The following is a 25,123-nucleotide window of genomic DNA, read 5'->3' as shown; positions in this document are numbered from 1 at the left end:
CTGAAATCGGCACTCGTCTGACCGGGCCACGGTTTCCCAGTCATGTACGATCCGACCGATACGGTCACGTGCCCGGGAGAGGCGCAACAGTTCGTGTCGCGCTGTCAGCAAAGGCACTTGGGCCGCTCAGCCGCTGCTGCTGCCCATTAACAATAGATTTTGCCATACTGTTCTGTATTTCCACACTGATGTCTGTCTTATTTGACGCAATGTTGCTTGTCTGTCACCACTGATAACTCTACAGAAATGTTGCTATTCTCAGTCATAACACGAAGACCGTCGGCTACTGTTCCGTCTGTGGCGAGAGTCGACGCCCGAAATTTCGTATCGTCACTCTGTATCCCAGGAATACGGAATTTTCTGACAATTTCCGAAACAGAATGACCCGCACGTCAAAGTTCGACTATCGTTCCACTTTCGAAGTCTGTTAATGAAGTCGTAATCGCATCGGAAGCCTTTTCACACGAATCACCTGAAAATAAATGACGGTTCCACCGATGCACTGCCCTTTTGTACTTTATGTACGCAATACTACCACCGCCTATATACTCGTTTATCGATATCCCACGACTTTTATCATCGCAGTGGACGTTATAAGGTAACGTGTGGAAATCTACAGAAAGACCGAGCCTGTGACAGTAACCGATTACACGGAAAAAGTAGTTCTACGGGGAACATCTTCCGAATGTCTGACGGTCGCCTAACAGAGAAAATCTAGAATTTCACATGGGCTGAGCTGAAAAGATAGGGATGTTTCCATGAATGTGAAAAAGATCTTATAGTAGTCAGTACCACAAAGGAAAAAAAACATGAATATAGATGAATTTAGACAAATGGTGGAAACTGATGTGGTTTTAAACTAGGATAAGAACTCAACATTTTAATGAAGTTGGTCTTTGTCAGAGGACCTGAAGAAGACACTGAGTGATGGCTCAGGAGAAACTGGCAGGTCAGCAAATCTGGCAGGAACGCAATAGCTAAAAATGAAAAACAATGTTCACTGTTAAGAGTTAATCCACAGTGACTCAATTTGAATGTAAACAAATAAGTAAATAAAAAACAACAAAAGTTGATGAATGTTGTGACAAAAATAACCTGCTGCTTGAATAAAATAAATTATTTTCTGTAGACAGTGCCACACAAGTTCAATGTATTGTAAGAGTGTCACCATTTAACAACCAAAAACCACTGCAACAATATTTACACACAGCCAGCCAGTTCAGTCTGGTCGAATTTGACAGTCTGTGAACACATGTTACCCCACCGACATTTGGTGGGTCCACGGTGCCACTCTTCTTCAAAAACTACCAATATCAACCACACGGTTCATCGTATGGTCACTGCCCAATAAAAAGAAAGCATCAACTAAATATTTTGTCATAAAAATGTACAAAATGTGATGTCTCTCTTCACATGATAGATTTGCATAAAAAATTAAATCACTGTATTCGAGATGGTACGAAATCAATAGTAACACTTTAATCAGGGCCATTCTTTTATAATTGTATGCACTGCTGAAAAGCAAGAAACACAAGGTACAGGAAAGTAGTGGAACAATCCTTTATGATACTGTTCAAAATTTATATTGGTCACTTACCTCAAAAAATAAGGCATAAAAAATAAAAGAAGAGAAAAGAAATAAAATAAAACTTATTTAAGTGACCGAGTTACTTTTCATAAGTCAATACAGACACCAAATGGCCTTCAGGGAGGGCTTTGAAACAAAAAAATATGAGACAATGAATAACTACTATTTCTCAATACTGATCTCTCCGACGAACATTCTGCGGTCAGGCATCACCTAAACACATTTTCATCGACAAATGTCACACAGAGCCATTTTTACGAGACAGAATTGTCGGCCAGTTCTTACCTACGGCAGAAACGTCAGTAGTGCTGACAGAAACGTACGAAAGAAAAATATATACAAGATCCCAACTGTTAGAAATATTAGTTCCTTCGTGGAGGAGAGGTTGATAGACTGGGGTCCTAGTGACACGTACTTGCTCTTTAACCTCCCTCTGTCCTCGAGGAAGGATCTAGTATTTTTGAAAGCTCGCGTATACTGTTACGCACGACCTCATCAGAAGTACCGAGACACCCCTACGTAATGCAGAAATGACCACCGCAAGAGGCAGACAGGGAGTATCGTGTCATCAGTTATAACAATATTTGTTTACAGTTCATTCAACTTTTTTATAATTTTTTTTGCTTTAAAATTTTCACATATTGGTACTATATTTTCTGTATATGTAGAAAAGTGTACTATACTGTAGACTGAAGTTCTTTGCATTGTATGTGAGTAATGTATGTAAAATGGTATGTAAATTGTTTATTATGTTAGATAATTTTCTGATGACCTTTCATATTTAAAAATATTTGTGTGTATAAATTGCTCAAGTTGTAATGTACGACACGATCCGCAGTAAGACTAAAAAATATAAACGAATAAGTGAGAAAATAAGGTCCGTTCGTCGAGGACCGACTCACCTCTTCGTGTCGCGGCCGGGTGTCAGCAGCCGGCGCGTGCTCCCGCTCTCCGTCGTCCGGCTCCGCCTCCCCCTCGCCCTCGTGCTGCAGTGGGGGAGGAGCCGCGGCCGCCGGCTGTGCCACCCTCTCCCGGCTCAGCACTGCCATCGGATTGATCTGGGGCGTCGACGGCTTCGACTGCTGCGGGAACACCGAAACTGGCGGTTACGTCACACGTACAGGTACAGCGAGCGAATACGTCAGCTTTACGGACGGGTCGAGGAACTGGAAGGAGTCTCGGGGTTTCGTGGTATGTCAGAATGCCAGACAAAGTGCACTTACGAGGGTAATCCGGGACGTAACAGTATACGGAAACATTCAGTTCTCAGCCGACAATGGCCTCAGAAGCTGAAAACTGGTATTCGAATATGTAAATACTAGCTGCAGAACAGCAATATAGCATTTCCCTCTTTTGTTTAACCACAAAGTAAGATATAAAATGAATATCGCCCCTTCGTACGGTACTATGTGGTGCTCTCAATGACGAAGCAGATACGTTTACGAGTTACCCACCGTCGCTACTGATACACACCTCCCACTACAATGCTGGCGTGCACTTCTGTGATCTCTTACTGCCGTACAATGGTAAATGTGGAGCACTTAAAGAATTAGTAGAGTCGGTGCACATTTATCGACAGAAGCAGACGTGTTCGTTTTTGTAAAGCACATTATTTTCTTATCCTCACACATTATGAGGACATTTTAGGATGACACACTTCTTCTCCTCTCAGTAGACGTCACATCATCTGGAAGGGTACTTCAAAATTAAATCACTCGGTGTGGTGTGGCTATAGAAGCATTACGGACTTAGTGTTCCACCACAGGAGTTGCCGAATTCCTCAGTGTCTGTCAACAATGTTAATGTTAAAGAAGTAGACCGAGAAGACACCGTCGGGCATCTACAGATCTTTGTTCACGTACAGACTGTCAGTGGGTACGTAAACAATTAGAGCTACATTTCTCTGTCGAGATAGAACGGCCTCTAGAGTGCACCGGTGCTGTTCTCGTTTAGTGTTCTTACCACGCCCGGAAGGGCACAAACGAAGTCGGATGCCGGGTGGTCACTGTGGAGGGCACAGAGGTGGCACATACTCGTGTGAGACGGCATTATCAGCACCAGACAGTTAGGAAGGTCCTCACGTCAGGTCACCATTCGACCGGTCAGTCGAGTCGTACAGTACCCGTATGTGACGGACACGCAGATATCGCAGTGTTCCGAAGTCTGACCGCACGACACAGGAACGTGAGGACGGACACGTCTGCCGAGGCTCCGGTCGACCGCACCTGACTGCCACAGAGGGGGGCAGCCGTACTGCGCACCGAGCAATACGTAACCGCTGCACACCTGCGCCTTTCGACCGATGACGAGTAACTGTCTCCCTGCGGCATTCCGTGCCGTCTACTGTCTCGAGTCAGAGACCGGCAACAAACGGACTAGGGAATTACGATCCCACGCCCGGGTTGCTGTTAACACCACACCACGGATGGACACATTCGGAGTGGAGTCGTAACCGGCAGGCACCGACTGTCACAAAACGGCATTGCAGTGTGCTCGGCAACAAACTGCAGTTCGGCATTAACCCCGGACGACCGTCATCAGAGAATACGGCGGTCACCTGGGGAGAGGTCTCGCCCTTACCCCGTTTTGGAGAGATACGGCGGAATTACTCCTCGTGTCGCGGGAGGGGGAGCCGTCGAGTGCGACTCCAGATCGCGGCCGGTAGCGATCGGGGGTACTGCAGTAGCAAAACGGTGCGTCACGGACGCCTCACCCGTTGTCTCTCGTGCAAGAGTATTGTGGTGCCACCTTTTAACAGCACGGTACTCGTCTACACACGGCACCTGTCTCTACGAAGTGTCTGCCCCACGTCGAGGTACTCAGACACCCAGATCTGCCCCCGACAGATCACGTGCGGGAGCTGCTCGGGTATCAATTCCATTTCAGTACCAATATCTAGGATATCGTGGACCAGTTGCAACAGTTGTCGGCCAGCTTACCTCAGGATGGGGTATAACAGTTTCACGACACTGTTCACGGGAGAGTCATTGTCCGCGTCCATGCCAGACGGGGTGTTACATTATACTGATAAGCGGGCTCGTACTGCCGAGCTGTTTGTAAGTTTGATTCTATTCTGTATGCCCTGAAAAAACATCGTAGCCCCTCTCTCTCCCGGCCCGCGAAGTTTCATTTCGTTTCCTCTTTTCCTACTGAGTGCTTCAAAGATTTTGTCAGGCAGCGTATATAGACCCAGTACACCTACATCGACACTCGGCAAACCACCACTGTACCAGTTATCAGGGTTTCTTCCTGTTCCATTCACGTATGCGTGGGAAGAATGACTGTTTGATGCCTCTATGCACACAATAATTATTCTAATTTTATTCTCACAATCTCTTCGTGAGCGATATGCGGGGCGTTGTAGTATATTCCTAGAGTCATCGTATAAAGCCGGTTCTCAAAACTTTGTTAATAGACTTTGTTGGGAAAGGTTACGTCTATGATCGAGAGTGTTCCAGTTCAGCTCCTTCAGTATCTCTGTGACACTCTCCCATGGGTTAGACAAACCTGTGACCATGTGTGCTACCCTTCTCTGTGAACGTTCAATATCTCCTGTTAGTTCTATCTAGTACAGGTCCCACACACTTGAGCAATATTCTAGAACCAGTCACACGAGTGTGATTTGTAAGCAATCTCCTTTGTAGACTGACCGAATTTCCCCAGTATTCTACCAATAAACTGAAGTCTACCACCTGCTTTACCAACTACTGAACCTATATGTGCACTCCATTTCATATCCCTACAAGGTGTTACACCCAGGTATTTTTATGAATTGGCCGATTCCAACATTGACTCAGTGATTTTATAGACATAAGATACTACTATTTTTTTTTTTTTTTCATTTTGTGAAGTCCACAATTTTACATTTATCAACATTTAGAGCAAGTTGCCAATCTCTGCTCCACGTTGAAATCTTTCAGATAGTACTTCATCATAGATAACTGCATCATCTGCAAAATGTTTGGAGTTTCTATTAATATTGTCTGCAAGGTCATGAATATACAACACAAAGAGCAAGGATCCCACCACACTCCCCAGGGGCAAACCGGAAGTTACTTCTACATCTGAAGAGACTCTCCATCCGAGACAACATGCTACGTTCCCCACAAAAAAGTCCCCAATCCAGTCACAATTTTCACTCGATAGCACATACGAGTGTACTTTTGACAATAAGTGTAGGTGTGGTGCCATGTCAAATGCTTTTCGGAAATCCACAAATACAGCACGTACCCGAATGCCTCGATCCAAAGCTTTCAGTATGCCATGTGAGAAAAGTGAAAGTTGGGCTTCACACGATCAATGTTTTCTAAACCCGTGGCGGTCGGCATTGAGTACAAGTTTGACACACACATTACAGCGTCCCCCACTGCAAACCTTGATGTCTAGCAGAACAATAAGTACGGTAGTGGGAGTTGCAGCAGGGTGTGAACGGTGCTCGTGTCGAATGTAACATCCGATATACGAGTGCTGCTTTAAATAATAAGAATACAATAATTATTTCACCAAACTGATAATTAATTTCTGGGTACTCTATACAATGCATGAATTATAGGAAAACTGTTTGCAAGTATCACACGCACACCAAGTTTGGTGGAACTTCTCAAGAGGCATTTCCGTGCTACACAGTAAAATTCACACAAATGAACATACACATCTGAAGTTCCTAATCCCACAGCCTTTCCTTTTTTCCTCCTCTAGACAACAAGTCATATCTGTACTAAGGGTGGTTGAAATTCCACAGTTATGCCTTTCATGGCATCCTTTCCTCTCATCACTCCTAACCTTAGGGATTAACCACTTTAAGTGGAAAAATATTTTTGCCAGCCTAACAATGAAATGTGTGTGTCAGCAACTACTCTTCAGTAATATTAATGAGTAAAACTGTTCAATTTGTTGTTTATTTCTGTTCAAAATGATTCAAATGGCTCTGAGCACTATGGGACTTAACTTATGAAGTCATCAGTCCCCTAGACTTAGAACTACTTAAACCTAACTAACCTAAGGACATCACACACATCCATGCCCGAGGCAGGATTCGAACCTGCGACCGTAGCGGTCGCGCGGTTCCAGGCTGAAGCGCCTAGAACCGCTCGGCCACACTGGCCGGCTCTTTAGCCTTGCTTCCATTCTTAGCCGTAACGTCAAAAATGGTTCAAATGGCTCTGAGCACTATGGGACTCAACTGCTGAGGTCATTAGTCCCCTAGAACTTAGAACTACTTAAACCTAACTAACCTAAGGACATCACACACATCCGTGCCTGAGGCAGGATTCGAACCTGCGACCGTAGCAGCATCGCGGTTCCAGACTGAAGCGCCTAGAACTGCTCGGTCGCAACAGCTGGCGGCTTATTTCTGTCTAATATGACTGTAGGGACTGGAAAATGTAGAATATATTTGTGGCAAAATTCACATTTTTTAATGATTAGATGCACTAATATAAAAGGTTGTCACGCTACACGAATGAAGACGAACAAAGGCTTCATTCTTTGAAACTGACTGTTAAAAAAAGTGCTGATAACTTACTGACTGGACTGTTTGCTTCTGCAAAAACTTCAACAACCTTTTGTTTTGAAATGGCCACTGTCTTCTTCGTTTGGCAGTATTTCAGCATTCAAGAATGATTGTTCTGTTGGAAAGTGGCAGCATATTCCTGCCAGTGAACTGAATGTGTTGCCGAATTAAGGTGTTCCTGGACATTACTCGTCTTTTCCCGCCCAATTCGATGATCACAAAATCTACAGACTTCATTTTGACCTTTTGGTGGTATTCATAGCTGTGCAACTGTTTCCTGACAACAGTGCAGACTGAACTGACAAGGTACTTAGTATAGAAGTACAACCGAACGTACAGTAATTCTATTATTTTATGTTAGGGGAAGAATTTCAGTGCAGTCAAAAACAGGTACACAGATTTAGTTTCCATTTGTTACAGTGCAGAGCTCGGGCACTATAGACTAGAGTGGCACATGGCCACGAGTGTAAACAAACCACAATTTTGACCAACACACGGGAGAGGGTCAGAAGTAAGGGAACAAGCCCCACATCTCTATAGCAGCTCAGCAGCCTACAGCAGAAATGACACATCGTTACAGGGATGAGCAACCTCTTCTGGTGTCAGAAGGGTGGTGGTAATCGAAATCTGTGACAGACCACAGTCAGTCACCTCACTTACTTCAACATAAGAAAAGAAAACAACAGGTCATTTGGGGGTGGCTACTGTGCGACTTCTTGTCGAGGTCAGCACAGGGTACTGTTAACAAACAGTACTTTAGGCCCAAACTCTGGTCGTGTTGGATGCGATCACAGTTCAAAACAATTACCACCTAATTTTCCAGTTAAAAGTGTCCGCAATATAACATCTTTTCAGTGTTAGCTAACAGACAAATATTTCTTTGTTGTAAAATGCTAGGTCCCATGGCTGAGTACAACTACACTGCATTACACGGTGTGTTCTTAAATAGACCATTCAACTGTCCACAATTGGCATCGTCCCATATCACTGAGCACACAGATACATTGTTACATTCGTACACTTTTTATTTTGCGAACAGGTTCTTACGCACATTGTCTCCCCAAACTGGGTTTTGCCAGACGGTGTACAATACTAGTAACCGAAAATAGGCTCCATTCTCAATATTTATATGGAGAAAGTGCCAACGGTGTTGCCGCGGTGACAACACCGGTTCCCGCCAGATCACCGAAGCTGAGCACTGTCGGGCTGGGCTGGCACTCTGCCGAGTGAGCGTCCAGTCTGCCGAGTGCTGTCGGCAAGCGGGGTGCACTCGGCCCTCGTGAGGCAAACTGAGCAGCTACTCGAATGAGAAGTAGGGGCTCCAATCCTGTAAACTGACATACGGCCGGTGTGCTGACCTCGTGCTCCTCCGTATCCGCAAACACTGTGACCCGTAGGCCGAGGATGACACGGCGGCCGGCCAGTACTGTCGGGCCTTCCGAGGCCTGTCTGGACAGAGTTTTATATGGAGAAAGTACTACTTCAAACTATCGCTGGTAAAATAGTTCACGTGGATACAATTTGCTATTGAATAGCGTCTATCGAGAAGTCTCTCGTTTTTTGCATTTTGAGAGAGAATTCGCATTTATTGTAAAATGCGAATTTTTCTGGTCCGTAACTATGAGGTATGGTGTGGTAAATATTTGTGCCAATGAATCGGGAGGAAAAAATCTTTACTCGGTAGTTATACGACAGTTCCAGTGTCACTTAAAGGACTGGCTGTCACTGTACATTTCACAAACCAGCTTTTAGTAGTAGTGGTAGTTGCTACTGTTCTCCTTGATGCTACTTCTATTGCCTTCGGTCCACAGACAGGTTCGGTGCAGCCCTCCGTAGCTGTCTATGCTCAGAAAGCGTCTTCATCCTGCACAATTACTGCAGCCTACATACACTTCACCCTGCTTACAGTATCCGTGCAAAACTGCTCACTGTTGTGTACGAAGCTACTATACGGACACTGTATCGTGGCAGTTTTAGAGAGGGAGCGTTTTGAACTACGGTTGCGTAAGATACCTGTAGAGGTCGGGCCTGAACTACCACTGCCAACCACAGCAAACAATTGCGCTGTAGGCACTACCAAATGCTTTGTGTTGTGGATTGCTTCTGTTCTGTCCATCTGCTTAGCTGGGTGGTAACGTGCTCGCCGTCCGTGCAGTGGGCCCGGGTTCAATTCCTGGCCGTTTCAGAGATTTTCTCCATTCGTGGACTGGGTGTTGTGTCGTCCTCATCATCGTCTCGTCCTCATCACCGGCACACGAGTCACCCAATGTGGCGTCGACTGCAATACGACTCTCACTCGGCGGCCAAACTTCCCCGGATGGGGCCTCCCGGCCAACAATGCCGTACACTCATTTCATTTGCTTGTGATCTTATTTTGAAACGAGTGGAGAGACTAATCTTGGAGTATAAAGCGATTCTAATGTGTCTCTGACCGCAACGAAAGGAATCGGCGATCTCTATCACTGTTATGTCAGTTCTGCCTTCACAGAAGCACAGAACGTGGACGTAGGATAGCATCCCTTCGAGAGGGGCAGGGCTAACCCCACCACACCGCTCTTCTCCCCTCGAGCAATCCGAGTTCTAGTCTGTTTACAGTCACGACCAACTGCCACGATATACTGTTCGCGTAATACCGAGTCTGAAGGAAGTGAAAGATCAATGCAAACAATATTGAAGAACATCAGATTTAAAACATAACATCTAATGACAGACAGAAAATTTTCATGGACCGAAGTGACATACTTGTGTATTAATTGGACGAAGCTCATGTAAGTCAAAACCACACTAAAAAATTTTATTTGGCAAACAACAGAGGGAAAAGATGGCTTAAAAATCCCAGTGGGAAAAGGAGAGCACCTTATAATATATCACGCCAGTTTTGCTGCTACCGGATTCGTGCCTTAAAGTAAGCGTGTATTCCCATCAAAACTGGAAAACACTTGTGACTACTATTCCAAAATGAATGGAGATATATTTTGAGAACAGCTTCAGAATTAGCTATTGCCTTCTTTGCATCCAAACTCTGTCATTGTTATGGACAGTACAAGCTATCACACTTATTTTTTACAGGCTTCCCACCACAAATACAAGAAAGTGGCCTCCTTCCATGGCTGCAAACTAATAATATTATACATATTGAGCAGGGCAGATGGGGCTCGTTAAGATTTTGAAGCCAGTAGTAAAAAACACGAAACTGATCCCACAGCTCTGCAAGTACCTTTTCATCACTGCCATTATACACTGAGGTGACAAGAAGTCACGCCATACCTCCTAATATTGTGTCGGACCTCCTTTTGCCCGGCGTAGTGAAGTCCTCTGCAGTAATACTGGGCCGTGCTGCCTCTATAGGCGTCTACAATTGCAAAAATGTTGCCAGTGCAGGATTTTGTGCACAAACTGACCTCTCAATTCTGTCTCAAAAATGTTCGACGAGATTCGTGTCTGGCGATCCGGGTAGCCAAATCGTTCACTCGAATTGTCCAGAATGTTCTTCAAACTGATCGTGAACAACTGTGGTGCACTGTCATCCACAAAAATTCCATCATCATTTTCGAACATGAAATTCACGAATGACTGCAAATGATGATGATGATTATTATTATTATTGATGACAATTTTACTTTGTGCGGTGCTCAAAAGTGCGGGTTATCAGTGCCCGTGCAAATTCCCAATCCCGTTCCCTGACCAGTCTCGCCATTTTCCCGAGTGGTGACGAAGTGACGAGAACGACACAAACACCCGGTGCCCGGGTGGTGAATACCTCCGACCCAGCTGGGAATCGAACCTGGGACCCCGCGATCCAGAGGCAGCGACGCTAACCACTAGACCGCGACCTGTGGACGTCTACGAATGGTCTCCCAGTAGCTGAACATAACCAGAGAATTCAGTCCATTCTGTGTAAACAAAGCATACACCATTATGGAGCCACCACCAGCTCGTACAGTGTCTCACTGACAACCTGGGTCTGTGGCTTCACGTGTTCCGCCCCACACTCAAACCGTACCGTCAGCTCTCACCAACTGAAATAGGGACTCATCTGATCGGGCCGCAGTCTTCGAGGAGCCCAGGAGAGGTGCCGCAGGTGAAGTTGTGCTGTTAGCGCAGGCACCTGTGTCGCCTGTCTGCTGCCACAGCCCATTTATGTCAAATTTCACCCGACGGTTCTAACAGATACATTCGTCTGCGTCCCACACTGATTTCTGGGATTATTACAAGCAGTTGTATTCTCGGCACACTCTCGAAACTGTGGATCTCAGAATGTCGAATTCCTCGACGATTTCCGAAACAGGATGTCCCGCGTGTCTAGCTCCGACCACAATTCCACGTTCAAAGTCCGTTAATTTCCGTCGTGTGGTCACAATCGTGTCAGAAACCTTTTCACACGAACTACCTAGCTACTGTCCTTTTATACCTCGTGTACACAATGTTACTGTCAACTGTACACGTGCTTATTGTTATCCCACGACTTTCGTCACCCCACCGTGATCCGAGGGAACTGGCGGGGGCACGAGTGAAGTGATATGTGGCAGACGAAAATACTTCATTTAAAGTAGCACACACCGAAAGACTTATCCGAGAAGCGACAGACAAAATTACCATTGCCGATTGTGCAGTGCGTACGTCACACTGACAAACTGCGAGGAGATCATCAGAAAAAGGTTGCTAAGAGACAATATAATGGATTCGCTAATTGTCGAGCAGGCAACCACATCCGGTGACCCGAGGTCTGAGGGCACTGACAGTGACAGTGAAACACTAGAATAAAAACAAATGAGAGTTGAGTGTAAACTTATTTTATAATTTTCATGGGCCATTTACTCTGATGTGAAGCTGTGTACAGTGCAGCAAGTACTTCAGAGCACAACTTGCTCCGTAATGGAAATTTTAGTTTACTTATCTCACTATCTCGACTACAATGCAACACAGTTTAAAATGCTGATAATCCAGCTGCGGTTATTTTATAATCTGTTCTTTCGTCATTTCGTTAATAAAGTAAGAGACAACCGAATGTGTAATGCATTCTATAAGGTGCAATTTACTACAGAATCCATTCTGCAGAGACAGAATCTGTATCACTGGTTTCCTTTTAACGTAATGGCTGTGAAATATTGAATACACATTCCATTCTGTAATGCCCAAGTCATACTTATTAGGTACACAACGACCCCAGCGTAGTGAGGCAGTTCCGAGTATCCACTATTTCAGCTGTCAGTAATGCTGCCTGTGCGCTTCCGGTCGAGCTGACGATGCGGCGTTCCTCGTGAGTTGTGCTTCCGGAGCCGTTAACAGTGTGGCCGACTACAGTTGGAGCGTAGGGGCAACAAAAATTCTATTTTCAGTACTATGCACGATTGCTGGCCGGATTCAAAAATTTAAAATACTGTCGTATTTTACTGGTTAACAGATATAATCTTACATTAAAAGTTTAACACAATAAGACGAGTATTACATTCGGAAACTACACGTCACGATACGGAGTAACTGACGGTGCCCAAATATGCAGACTTCATTCGTTCGGTATTTCAGAATGAGGGCACTCGGGAACTAACATCAAAGTTTACAAATAATTTCATACCTTTACAAAACATCTCGCTGACACTCCCCAAAAAATGAAGAAAATCTACCGCTTACTACATTTTTGCTGTTCGTGCAGTAGACTTCATCACCAGACGTATCGTTTTAATTTACTACTTCGTTACTACCGGCTCAATTTGCAACACAGAGTGCAGACTGTATCCACTGACACATCCGAATGTACACGCGAAGTTATATACTGTACGACACACAGTTCGGGAGATATGACATCGTGAACACTGAAATGTGTGGAAAACTAGCTTTTGCTTAAAACGGAATGAACATTACTCAGTTTGTATACATCTGGTGTTTCATAATGAGAGCACTCTGCAACTTCCAACATACTTTAACCCCGATTTCAAGCCTTTTCTAAACTTTTACGCATTTACACTCTTGAAAGCCAGCATTTACCCCACTATTGTAAAGTAATCACACATTTAAAGCTGTATTGTACACAGGAGTTTTGTTATTTAAGGAATTTTGGGTTTACTGGTTTTTTCACAACATATAACACATTTAAATTAAATGTTAACTTCCGGATAGTACACCATTCAAATAGTGGTGAGAACAATACAAACTCAAATATTCAATGTATTTTTCCTCTGTAATTGCTTGTCAGACCTACAAAGAAGTGATACCACTTAATTTCTCTTACGTAGATCTGATACTCTGGTGGGGATAGGCAAGGGGAGGGGAGGGGAGGGAAGGGGAGAAAATTTCACATGGAGTTATATTTAAAAAAAGTTGAAAACCTGTTTCTCAGTAATTAATGACCTTCAGAAAACGGGTTAGTCTTTGTTTGATGATCTCCTTGTTGCTGTTCATCTCCATCTCAGTTGGACATATCAATCGACCTGAAACTTCCCGGCAGATTAAAACTGTGTGCCAGACAGAGACTTAAACTCGGGACCTTTACCTTTCGCAGGCAAGTGCTCTAGCATCTGAGCTATCCGAGCACGACTCACGCCCTGACCTCACAGCTCACTTCTGCCAGTACCTCGTCTCCTACCTTACAAACTTCACAGAAGCACTTGCTCGCGAAAGGCAGAGGTCCCGGGTTCGAGTCTCGGTCCGGCACACAGTTTTAATCTGCCACGAAGTTTCAGATCGGCGCACACTCTGCTGGAGTGAAAATCTCATTCTGGAGATCAATTGATGTAAAGAGGTAGGCACTTGACACGTATACGGATGGCACTTCCAACACGAACATTTTTGTGTTTGTTAATTATGTAGCTGTGTTGCAAGTGTAACATTGCTGCACGCCTCAGTAAGGAATATTCTGAATTACTCCGTCTCCCTGAGCCTTCGCCCACAGCCAGTGAGGCGCTAAGCACAGCTAAAGAAAGTGCCTGCTAGACTGTGGAGGCAACTCACAGCTGTAAACAAAGGACCAGCCACAACACACCTGACATAATGAGACTCCCTTTTCCGAGATAAGCGCATCTGCCAGGGTTATCTCTTATTTGCACAAACTCCTGCGAGCCTCGTAAACAAGGCAGCTCACACACATCGTGCAACAGTACACACTCCGAGGAGGTGCTTGTTAGACTCAAACAGGCACCGCTCACCACACAAGAGATTTGAGTGAAACCGTCACCGGCCGATACTTGTCTGTGTATCTTCTTTAATGACAGTGTGGGTCAAGCTACCCACTGAAGAAGGCCAACACTGCATCTCATTTATTCTCACACCACTCCTGCTGGTAAGAAAACTTGAACAGGAAGAAATGGATTACTGACCTGCTCAAACGATCAAGTTAATCAAAATTATGGGAATTTGGGTTCATCAATTACGCACATAATAGTTCTTTCTGAAGCCCAAACACGCTTCACCACCTCTGTGTCACCATCAGCGAGTACTTTCATTATTTAGTTCTTACTCCCTACTACATCTGCTTCTGAAGCTCCTCCTCTGTATTATCGTACGACTTCCCACCGAGCAAATGTATTTTTGTAGCAACTGCCCTCATCTCCACACTCGACTGCTGCAAAAATATACACAGAAATACAATACTACATTTTTGATGAACTCTATTCACACATTATGCTTTTGAACCTCAGACTAGACAATATATAATGTTTAATTAAATCTAGTCAATAATCAGTTTCTGCTCTTCATGTAACTGCTAGTTTTTGAAGTAAATCAATGAATATACTGGGCTGTACCTGTAAAAAAGTGTAATGTGGAAGTGAAACATGGCCAATAACTAGTACAGACAAGAACAGAACAGAAGCTTTTGAAATGCTGTGCTACAGAAGAATCCTGAAGACTGAGATGGATAGATTGTGTAATTAGTGAGGAACTGTTGAATATAATTAGGGAAAAAAGAAACTTCTGGCACAACTTGGCTAAAAGAAGGTATCGGCAGATGGTCTACATTTGGAGACATCAAGGGATCACCAATCTAGTAGTGTGTGTGTGTGTGTGGGGGGGGGGGGGGGGGGGGGGAGTTAAATATTGTAGATGGACAGAAGGCTTCACTACAGTTAAGCATGTTCAAATGGATGTAGGCAGCATTAGTTATGCAGAGGTGAGGTGGCTCGTACAAGATACACTAGCACACAGAGCTGCAGGAAACCAGTCTTCGGACTGAAGACAGAGGTGACAATAACAATGTGTTTTGCAATCGTGCCCTCTTCAATACTTTAGGGCATAATCTTCTATGGTAAGTCATCAATCAGAAAGAAAGTACAGTTTGCATAGAGCTCGCTTCGATATGTCAGTTCTCAATCTTATTCTTTTTCACCTGTCCATTTCTAAATTAGCACACTCGCAAAACACATATACTGCGCCATCTGTTCAATTTGACCTTCTGTTGTTTCCACTTTCTCGTATTCTCCAAAACCGCTTCTCATCACTTTACTTTCCTCTGTGTCGACTTTCATTCTGTACTCTCACAGTCCTCCTCCAACTCCGAATGTCATTCTTTGAAGAGGTACCATTTCATCTCCGAGTAGCACCGTGCCGTCCGCAAATCTGATGTTGTAAATCTTCCCATCTTCGATACGTACAGTAAACGAAGTCCCTTGAAGATGACAGTTCTGTCTCACGGTTCTTGCAATTTCAGACCAGTTTGTCTCCCATCCTCTTAGCTTCACAGTTGCTCCTTAAGACACGACACAGAAACCTCGAATACACGTGGGGTACCGATGGGAGGCACTGAGGGCAACAACTGAAAATCCCACACTGTGGAGACCGCACAGCTCCCGGCAAGGGTACGTCTCTGACTCCGGCCACTACAGATCGGGAACAGAGTGAGGGAGAAAGGCTAATGTCGAGGGTCGCATACATTAGAAATCGAGATGCCACTTTTACATCGGCACTGTAGGTTCTTCCTTCCCGCCCACTACAGCTCCGTGGGTCTGAGGACGGTGGCCTGCAGCTGCTCGCTATCTGTCGCTGCGTTGTTTCCTCTTACTGAAGTGTGCAGGACTACAAGGCTTTCTTAATACATAACTCTGGCGTACATTCTCGCTGTTGTAATTTACCACTGACAGGGCGAAAATGCCCAACTGTTAAGATCAGGTGGCCTCTAACAAAGTGTTTTGTGAGACGGTGCAGGGACCGGGACAAAAATTAAGTGATCCGATGCATACAACTGCAAACGTATTCAATTAGAGGAGGAAGTATGTCTGGTACAAGTTTGTTTCTCGTTTATTCCACCTTTGTCGAGACAAAACTTGTGCACTCCATCAAACAAAAATTGGGTACAGAGCAACGTCACTTATGTCCCTGTAACCAAAACACACACTATTTGTTTATTCTTTTGGTCACGGCAACTTGTGTTTTTGGGCTAATAGTGAGTTGTTATTCACTGTAGTAAATATTTTGAAGACTGTTGTAAATTCATTTTGATCATTAACCATCATTTAATGAATACACTTCATACTTGATCTCGGTTTTCTTGTACTATCATCACAGGCTCAGTAAAATGTCGAAGTGCAAATGTCAGCTTCACAGTTACAACTGCTCTGAATAGAAATTAAACATTCAAATAAATTTACAGCTGTCCTCTAAACAGTTTCACACACACACACACACACACACACACACACATGTACATCTATATAAATGCATATATATACACAGAACAATATTCACTACTACCCAATCTGTCACTGCAGGATGTCAAGGTGAACAATTTGATGATGGGCACTTGTGGTGTATCAAGTTAGGAAACTACCCCCAACTGGCCTACAAAAACAACTTAAACTACAGTGCATGTGTGTCACACAAAATCTTTAATATTGGCTCACTATCTCTGTCCTAGAGAAAAAATTAATAGGAAATTTTTCACAGGAAATTTGATGTAGTTTAATTCTGTACTGTACAATGTTTTTGCTACATGTTGCAATTTTCATGTTATTCAAGAAAAACATAGAAAAGTAACATTAAAAGGAAACCATTCAGAATAGGGCGTACGTCAGTATGAAGTTTTTCCACTTCAAATTAGCATATCCGTCATATCCCCGCATACAGATCGTACCTCCTGGGACTCCTGTATAATAATCGTCACACCCAACAGTTTCTTATGTAGCAACAATGCAGTGAACCCTCGGTTGGGCTTGCAAACTTGTGTACTTGCTCTCCTTTATACACCAGTATAGTCCATTAGTGCCTGACAACAGACTCAGATGATGAGCTTTTGGTTAAATTGGCACTGGCAGAGATTGGCAGTTCGAGCTACCGTTACAGAGACAGCAAGCTCGGAGACGACGTAATGTAACCCACTGGCGAGTCTAACGCAAACATCTGGAGCTCACTTCTGATCTCTACCAGCTCCGCACAGATAATGAAGGTGCCGTGGGAATCACATGTATTTTACGTTTTCTGTCTTTTCGTTTGGTCTACTATGGACCGTGTGACAAATTCAATTCTTACTTTTTTATGTTTCTTTTCCTCCAAAATTCTTTGTTTATTTCATTTTATTCATTTATTTTTACTAACATGTCTAATTCCGTAGGACCACATTGATGAGGAGCCACTCTCTGTGGTCACAGAACAAGTGTCAGAAAATGAAATTACAGCAGAAAAGTTAATAATAAATAAAATAAAATTTACACAAATCCAATGCAGTCAGCAAGCTGCCGAGTATTCGAGAGCTGTGCTACAAGTATCCGACCTTATATTTTATTGCTGAAACTGGCAATGGTATCGGGGCGTATGCAGTTTCTACGTGTGTAGGCATACGTAGGGCAAACAACCGATTTTTTCCACGACTGTGGAAACAAGCAGTCACTGGCAAGCCATTGACAAGAAAATATGAGTAACTGATAGTCCTCAGATTTTGTGCTGTGGGAAAAATGACGGAAAAAGTGGAACAACGTTATTGCATCAAATTTTGTTTTGAGCTCGGTGATTCTCAAGTTGAAACAATCCACAAGATGTGTCAAGTGTATGGGGATGAAAAAATGGGTACCACAGAGTTAAAGGAGTGGTACAACCAGTTCGAAGGTGGCCACTCGTATGTGGAGAGTGAAGCACATTCAGGTAGGCCCTCAATATTTGCCAATGAGGTCGTTACTGATCACGTGACGATCCCGGTGATGCGGGATAAATGAATCGCCGTCAGGGAACTTGTAGACAGTGTTGAAGTTAGTACTCGATCCATTCACTTCACTTTAATGAGAACATTTAGCCCTCAGGAAGATCTCGACAAAATTTGTGCCGAAGTTGTTAACAACTGAGCAAAAGCAACTTCATTCACAGATCTAAAAACAAGTTGTCATTGGTAATGTGTCACGGTTTTACAAATACAATCCAGAACCGGTCATCGCAATCGAACCGTCTGTCGTACCCGACATCCAAATATGTATCCGGCTGCAGCAATGTGAAAATCGTGCTGACCACCTTTCTCGACTCGAGTGCTGTGGTCCACCACGAGCAAGCCCCGGAAGGCACTGATATCGACGAGCATTGCCGAGAGTTTTGTGTTGCCACTGTGAAGCAGTGACGTGCAAACAGCCAAACTTGGGCACACTGGGCAGATGGCAGCTTCACCACGACAATGCACCCACTCGTCTCTCAGAGGTTTTTGGCCAAACACAACACGGCTGCAGTTTATAAGCCTTCCTATTCCCCTGATCTAGCACAGAGTCTCTTCTGGCTTTTTTTCTCAGCAGAAAGAGACCTCGAAAAGGACCAGATTGCATAATAAGGAAGACATTATGCAGAATTCAACAAGGCAGCTGCGCACCATACTGAAAGAGGCTTTCCGGCGATGCTTCCGGCAGCGGCAGAAGCGTTGGGAGAGGTGTGTAGAGGCTGGAGGCAACTACTTTCGAGGTTGCTAGTGTCAAACAACTGTATCTGAATAAAGACTGATTTTATAAACAAAAGTTGGACACTTTTTGAACAGCCTTCGCATATTAGCATAACCAACAAAACAAAAAGGGACTTTGCTTCCTCCCCCCCCCCCCCCCTCTCTCCAGGAACTCCTCAACAGAATAGGAGTGAGCTATGAGGAAATCCTCCAATTCAGACTTGAAAGTGCGAGGATTACTGCTACAATTTTTTAAATTCTTGTGTACTTTCTGAACAAAAACCTTAACATGAGTTTACCGTGACAGCTAGCCCTACATCTGAACACCTAAGAATTTGGGTTTTTAAGTCTCATTAATTATGTACCCATTCAGTGCACACAAAATGTCAGTTTTAGTTAAATTGTGTGTCAGAAACCATAAAAACTGAATATTACTGCCATTTAGCATCAATTTATTTTCTACAAACCACAAACCTGTCGCACTCGACATCGTTCTCTAGCAAATTAGTATCATCAGCAAACAGAAATATTTTAGAATCACCTGTCATATCTGAAGGCATATCGTTTATTTATGTAAGAAACGGTAATGGTCCCACACTTACTCCAGACACACCCCGCTCTCCCCCAAGTTAACCGACCCCCACCTTTCAGTCACTCTCACTACTTTCTCACTTCTTTTTCTGAATATTCCACATGTGTCCTCCAACTGCTTATGTCCTTGTATCATTCAATATTCAACACTTTTCCTCTGAAAATCTCTCTTTCTCCTCTTTTCATGTTTTACATTTCTAAATTTCGAATCCAGGTTCTTGTTAATTTATTTTTCCAGAGGTATTACAAGATTTTTCCCCTCCAGTCAACTGCCACTCATCCCGTATTACTGTCCATCGTTTCCATTAGTTTTTTTATATATATTTTGAAATATTTAATCACTGTTTCTTTATTTCTGACTTTTGTACTACTTACTCGGCCTAAAATTTTCCCCACGTATTCTATGTTACATTCTCCACACGTGTTCAATGTTGTGTGTGATTCTCCACCATTTGCAGACACAAAAGAACGCAGCCAATAAAAATCCCTATTTTATGTTTCTTCCAGGACTACGTATGTTGATAAAGAGAAGCTGATTAAAACAATTTTTTCCAAAATGGTCATTAGAAACAGACTGCAACCTAAAAGTGCAAACTGTGGAGCAAGAAGATCACAACAGAGGAGTCAGTGCTGCGCTCCCAAATCTGTCGGTGAACGGCGACCGAACTGACGACTGGAATACAGAGGGGGACAGCGACCACTGGTGTTCACTGACGAGTCTAGAGCTGGCAGAAACTCCAGATGTCATCACACCGGAGATTGAAGATGTCTCGAGTGAAAGTTCACTGGGCCTCACCCTCAAACTTATGCTTTTCTATTGGGCATTTCTCTCTGTTGCAGTCTTTGCAAAAATTACGAGTGGCAAGTGGGATGCACTGGGTGCGCCTTCCAAGTACAAACAACCTAGTCTGAACAAAGAGGACCTTTGATAACATCTTAAGGCTCACGTTCTCTTCAGATTAATTAGCGATGCATTACGTAAACCAGAATCGTGTTAAGCTAGTGAATTTGTAGGTATGTTTACCCAGTTCTTATTTATGTATGTCGCCTGCTTACAAAAAAAAATGGCTAATACAATTGTGATTCAATAACTACCTATTTTAGATATGAAGTACCTCCTCCTATGTCCAAAAAATTATTTATTCTTCAATGTAATCCTATTTTAAGCGTATACATATATGCCAAGAAAGATCCAGAACTACAAATGTGGGATGGCACACGTAACAATGATGTAAGTTGCAATGTGCTGGAGTTTGGAAAACTTAATTTAGCAATTATTGAACATCAAATGTGATAAGATCTAATTCCATGTCAGGAAATTGAATTTAGTTTCAGATACAACAGTCCAGGGTAGCCAACAGCATTGCGGGCTCCCTATGATACTACATTTCAAATGTTGACTACTGCTGTCCTAGACTCTTACTTGTTCCTTTATTGTACTTTCTACTCTTCCTTGTCTCTTTGTTCTAATCTTGTCTCAAAATGTGTTATTTAGATAAGAGGACCGTAACTTTATGTCATAAAACTTTTTTCCGTTCACGGTACCACAAAAACCCCAGTTAATGCCTCCCTTTCAACCATGTTTTGAACTAACAGTCAGTTTTTCCCTGATGACAATCCGTGCTTGCTATTGACGTGAGGAGGGTGGGCATTCTACCAAAAGTTTCTGTCACAGGGGCCTCTTGGTGGACCCTTCTCATACCAACACGCCATCTGTTACCTCCTTTTTCTTTCTACCAGGTTGAATTGAGGGGCTGAATCTTACCATAAAGTCCCATCAATCCATACTCCCAAATGTGGAGCTTACAATAGTCATTAAATCAGTACCTGCGTTATGAATGTAGAAGCAATATTTTAAAATAAATTATTTCTTTTTTGGCAGGTTCCTTTTAGAGTTATACACTATTCAGAACAACATAGTCTTTGTTTTTTACCCTTCCCAAAAATAGAAATTATCAAGCTTTCAAAAGCATTCCTCTGTCTCAACAATGAATCCTTCATTTTGAGCCAATGATGACCACCTCAATTTGAGCCAATTATTTTCACCTGTGAGCCATTTATTCATATTTGTAACTGAGAAGAAATTGTAAAGAGCCAGGTCAGGTGAATACAGGAGGTGCGGTTGCAATCCGTGTCACAATTGGTGACATTTTGCATCAACAACTCCAGATGCACTTACTGGCACGTAATGTCGGTTAAACTGCACTTCCTTCTGCGCTAAATCTCATGTTAAAGTGGTCTAATATCTCACTGTTACATTGTTCTGTGCTCTTGTTCCCTTTTTCTGAGAAATGTACGATTACAGCACAATTCACATCCCACAGATTCTCCAGCTGAAGGGAGAACCTTCGACTTCCATAGGGCAGATTCACAGGGAACAGCACATCGTCCCAATCGTTTCTCAGTTTACAGGGCCACGTTTCATCAGCAGTGACAATCCGACACAAAGTTCTTCAGATCTGGGCGAACTATTTTGCTGCCAACTCCATGCCAGGTGAGTGGTGGGGCGTGCCTCGTGCTACACTGTGTTCACCATTTCTTCTATTTCACTGGCACAGAGGCGAGCTGTCTACCATCATCCTCTTCTTTCTCATCATCATCATCAGTTGCACTCCTGGAAGGTGAATGTGGGAAATGTGAACGACAACTTTCTCGCCTTTGACAGAGACAGACCAGGATTGACAACGGGAGAAAATCAAATTCATCTAGAGTTCAACTTTTCATTAGTAACACTTCCACATCTGATAATGCACAACTGCACACCTTCAGATCGTTTCATAAAATAATCCCCGTTTTGCAATCCCAACAACAGGGGCACAAAACAACTGAGAAAGCTACTTATTCCACCTATAAGCAATATCAATGCAGTTTATTAGTATGACTAACAACTTTCTGCAGTGCTTCTGACTGAGTCACATATTCATGTTGCGATCTGACATTTGCACTCCTGGTATATGTATACGTTGTTCCCGCAGTTGTGATGGATATATATACATCGCAACAAGTTAAATGGCTCCGTAGCTGCAAACTCAGCTTCCAACTTGAAAGCCTCACACATTTCTCGTTCAGTGTCAGCAATCGGGGCACCCTCCGCATAGACAATTTTCCCATTAAGCTTATTGTGTAAAATATTAACTACTGTCAACGATGACGTACTTATGGCCTCTGCCACATTGTACAGGTTCGTTTGGCCATTAGAAAGAATCCTACTGTGGGGATTTTCTTTGGTCGTCACACCTGCAGGGCATCCTCAATGACCCTCATCGAAAATGGTATACGTTCACGGACATTTAAATTCACCGAACTGATACATAACTGTCGTCACCGAGAGCAAAGGATCACCAAAAATACAATCTAATTTTTCTTTTATCATTTCAAATTTTTCCCATCGAAAGGCAAAACGAGTATCACTGAACAATATGCACTTTTTCAGTTTCAGCAAAAAAATCAGGAACAAGTGCCATCTACATTTTAGTGTCGCCTAACGAATGACGGAAGTTGACTGTGAAAGTCACTTTACATTAGCAGCATCTGTCTTCAAACATGAATACCGTATTTACTCAAATCTAAGCCGCACCCGAAAAATGAGACTCGAAATCAAGGAAAAAAATTTTTCCCAAACCTAAGCCGCACCTGAAATTTGAGACTCGAAATTCAAGGGGAGAGAAAAGTTTTAGGCCGCACCTCCCAATCGAAACAAAGTTGGTCAATTATAATATGAGACACAATTTAGGTCAAATGCATGACGATACAGCTACAGTAGTTTGGTTCGAGTCGTAAGCTTAGCAGTTAAGCTTTACCAGGTAGCCACTGCTATGTGTCAGGTGCTCCGTCCGTATTTATACGGGTACCCTTCCTTTTTCACGTGCTTTGTCTGGTTTGAATTGATTGCTTATATTGCTTTGATCTCATAAGTGCCGTTCTCTTTGTTATAGGTATTTATGTCACTCTAAGCTGAAAATGCATTACTGTACTGTATCATGCATTGTTGGTTACATTCTGATACTGCGTGTTTAAGACCTGTCGCCGCTCGCGGCATGGCTTGCTTTTGTGCGCGCTACCGCGGCTTACAATTAAAAAAAGAGAGAGGAATTGTCTAATAAGCAAAACAATGGCGCAAGTCTGCTATTTGTTGTTACTTAAACTGCTGCTTTCTTTGATAATGATCAACAAGAACCAAATAACAGACTGCGTATGATAGAATATGTTCTGAACGAGAGATTGGCGAAAATTTTTCTCCGTTTGAAAATCTTTGCATACGACTCTTTAGTACATTACATTCTGCACAGAAATTAGCGTCATCTTAGATTTAAAAATCTAGTCAGTTGCCGTCCTTAGTTTCTGACTGTATCACTATTCAGCATAAGAATAATACGAATATAAACATGACATGATATGTATATTCTTCCGCGTTTGCTGTTTTCTCACTCTAGTTTCGTAGTATATTAAGCAGACAGGATTTAAATGAGATAGCAGCAAACACGAAAGAATACATAACAAAATGTTTATATTCGTATTATTCTTATGGTGAAGAGAAAGCTGCATGTGACTGACAATTCATAGAAGTTCCTATTAGCAACCATCTCTTCTCACAGGTAGGAAAAAATTCAGAACGTAGAGTTGGCCATATTGACAAACATCCCAAACAGTCTTCCCAGTCAGATTTTCGTAGTACACTGAAATGCTGCTACATGCAAAGATGAACAATATGGAATTTGTATTTACTTCGTTGGATAATGTATGAAAATGCAGTGGTCGAAACTTGGGGCGCAGAAAAAAGCTCATCTTCCACCTTTTTTTTCTTTTGAATTTATTTACTGACACAGAGGTTTTGGTGCCAGTATTTATCTTTGTGCCTGCAAAGTATGCCTGTGCAGTGTTACATATATTCGATGGCAGAAGTTAGTTGTGGCAGCACCTACCAACATTTTTCAGAACTTCCGCTTACTTTGCACTCGATTGTAAGCCACAGGCAGTATTTTAGATTACAAAAAAAAAGACAAAAATTGCGGCTTAGATTCGAGTAAATACGGTACTCATTTAGCCAGCCTCAGAGAATTTAGATTAGTGTGTAAACATCGGACTACAATCCTGGAGATTTGTGGTCAGACACATGGCCAACCAGACACCCCCCTCCCCTGGCAGTTAACACAACTTCCTCTTCCATCAATACCTAATGTCAGACAGAATTTGGTGTGCGTGGACAGCTTTACTTTTTACGTTTAACTATCTCAGCGCCCACTGCTTCGCTTGCATAGACTATATGGCCTGCAGCAATTTTTTTTATTTTTATTTGATTGAATTTTTATGTGGCTCAAAAACTACGACAACTTCTAAACTTTTCAGTCTAATTAAGGCCATATAGGCACGGTCTTTTCCGAATGTACTTCTGACCGAGAAGTAATTCTGCTGGCTGGAGTCCATAATTTCTGTTAATCATGTATTTTGTGTTCTTGTGGAGATATTTCCATGGCAACTTTCATCCCCTGACAAATATTTCTTTATATCTAACCAAGAAGCGAAACACCAATTTTCACAAATTTAGTTTTAAAAATTCTTTTAATGTAACGATGTATTTCCTTAAAAATTTTCCTCA

At 43.0% G+C, this 25,123-nt stretch overlaps 1 protein-coding gene across 1 annotated transcript in view; it reads right to left on the bottom strand.

Moving 5' to 3' along the window:
* The window catches only part of LOC126212783 (Golgi integral membrane protein 4-like), a 131,358-nt gene that overhangs the window by 40,389 nt on the left and 65,846 nt on the right, over positions 1-25,123 (bottom strand). The window contains exon 8 of the mRNA XM_049940187.1: positions 2,491-2,670. Coding sequence (XP_049796144.1) covers positions 2,491-2,670 — 180 coding nt within the window. The remainder of the gene's footprint in view (positions 1-2,490; positions 2,671-25,123) is intronic.

Source organism: Schistocerca nitens, chromosome 11 (assembly GCF_023898315.1).
Source record: "Schistocerca nitens isolate TAMUIC-IGC-003100 chromosome 11, iqSchNite1.1, whole genome shotgun sequence".
In the NCBI taxonomy this organism is placed as follows: domain Eukaryota; kingdom Metazoa; phylum Arthropoda; class Insecta; order Orthoptera; family Acrididae; genus Schistocerca; species Schistocerca nitens.
The sequence above is the reverse complement of the archived record's forward strand: the minus strand, read 5'-3'. Positions and strand labels throughout refer to the sequence as shown.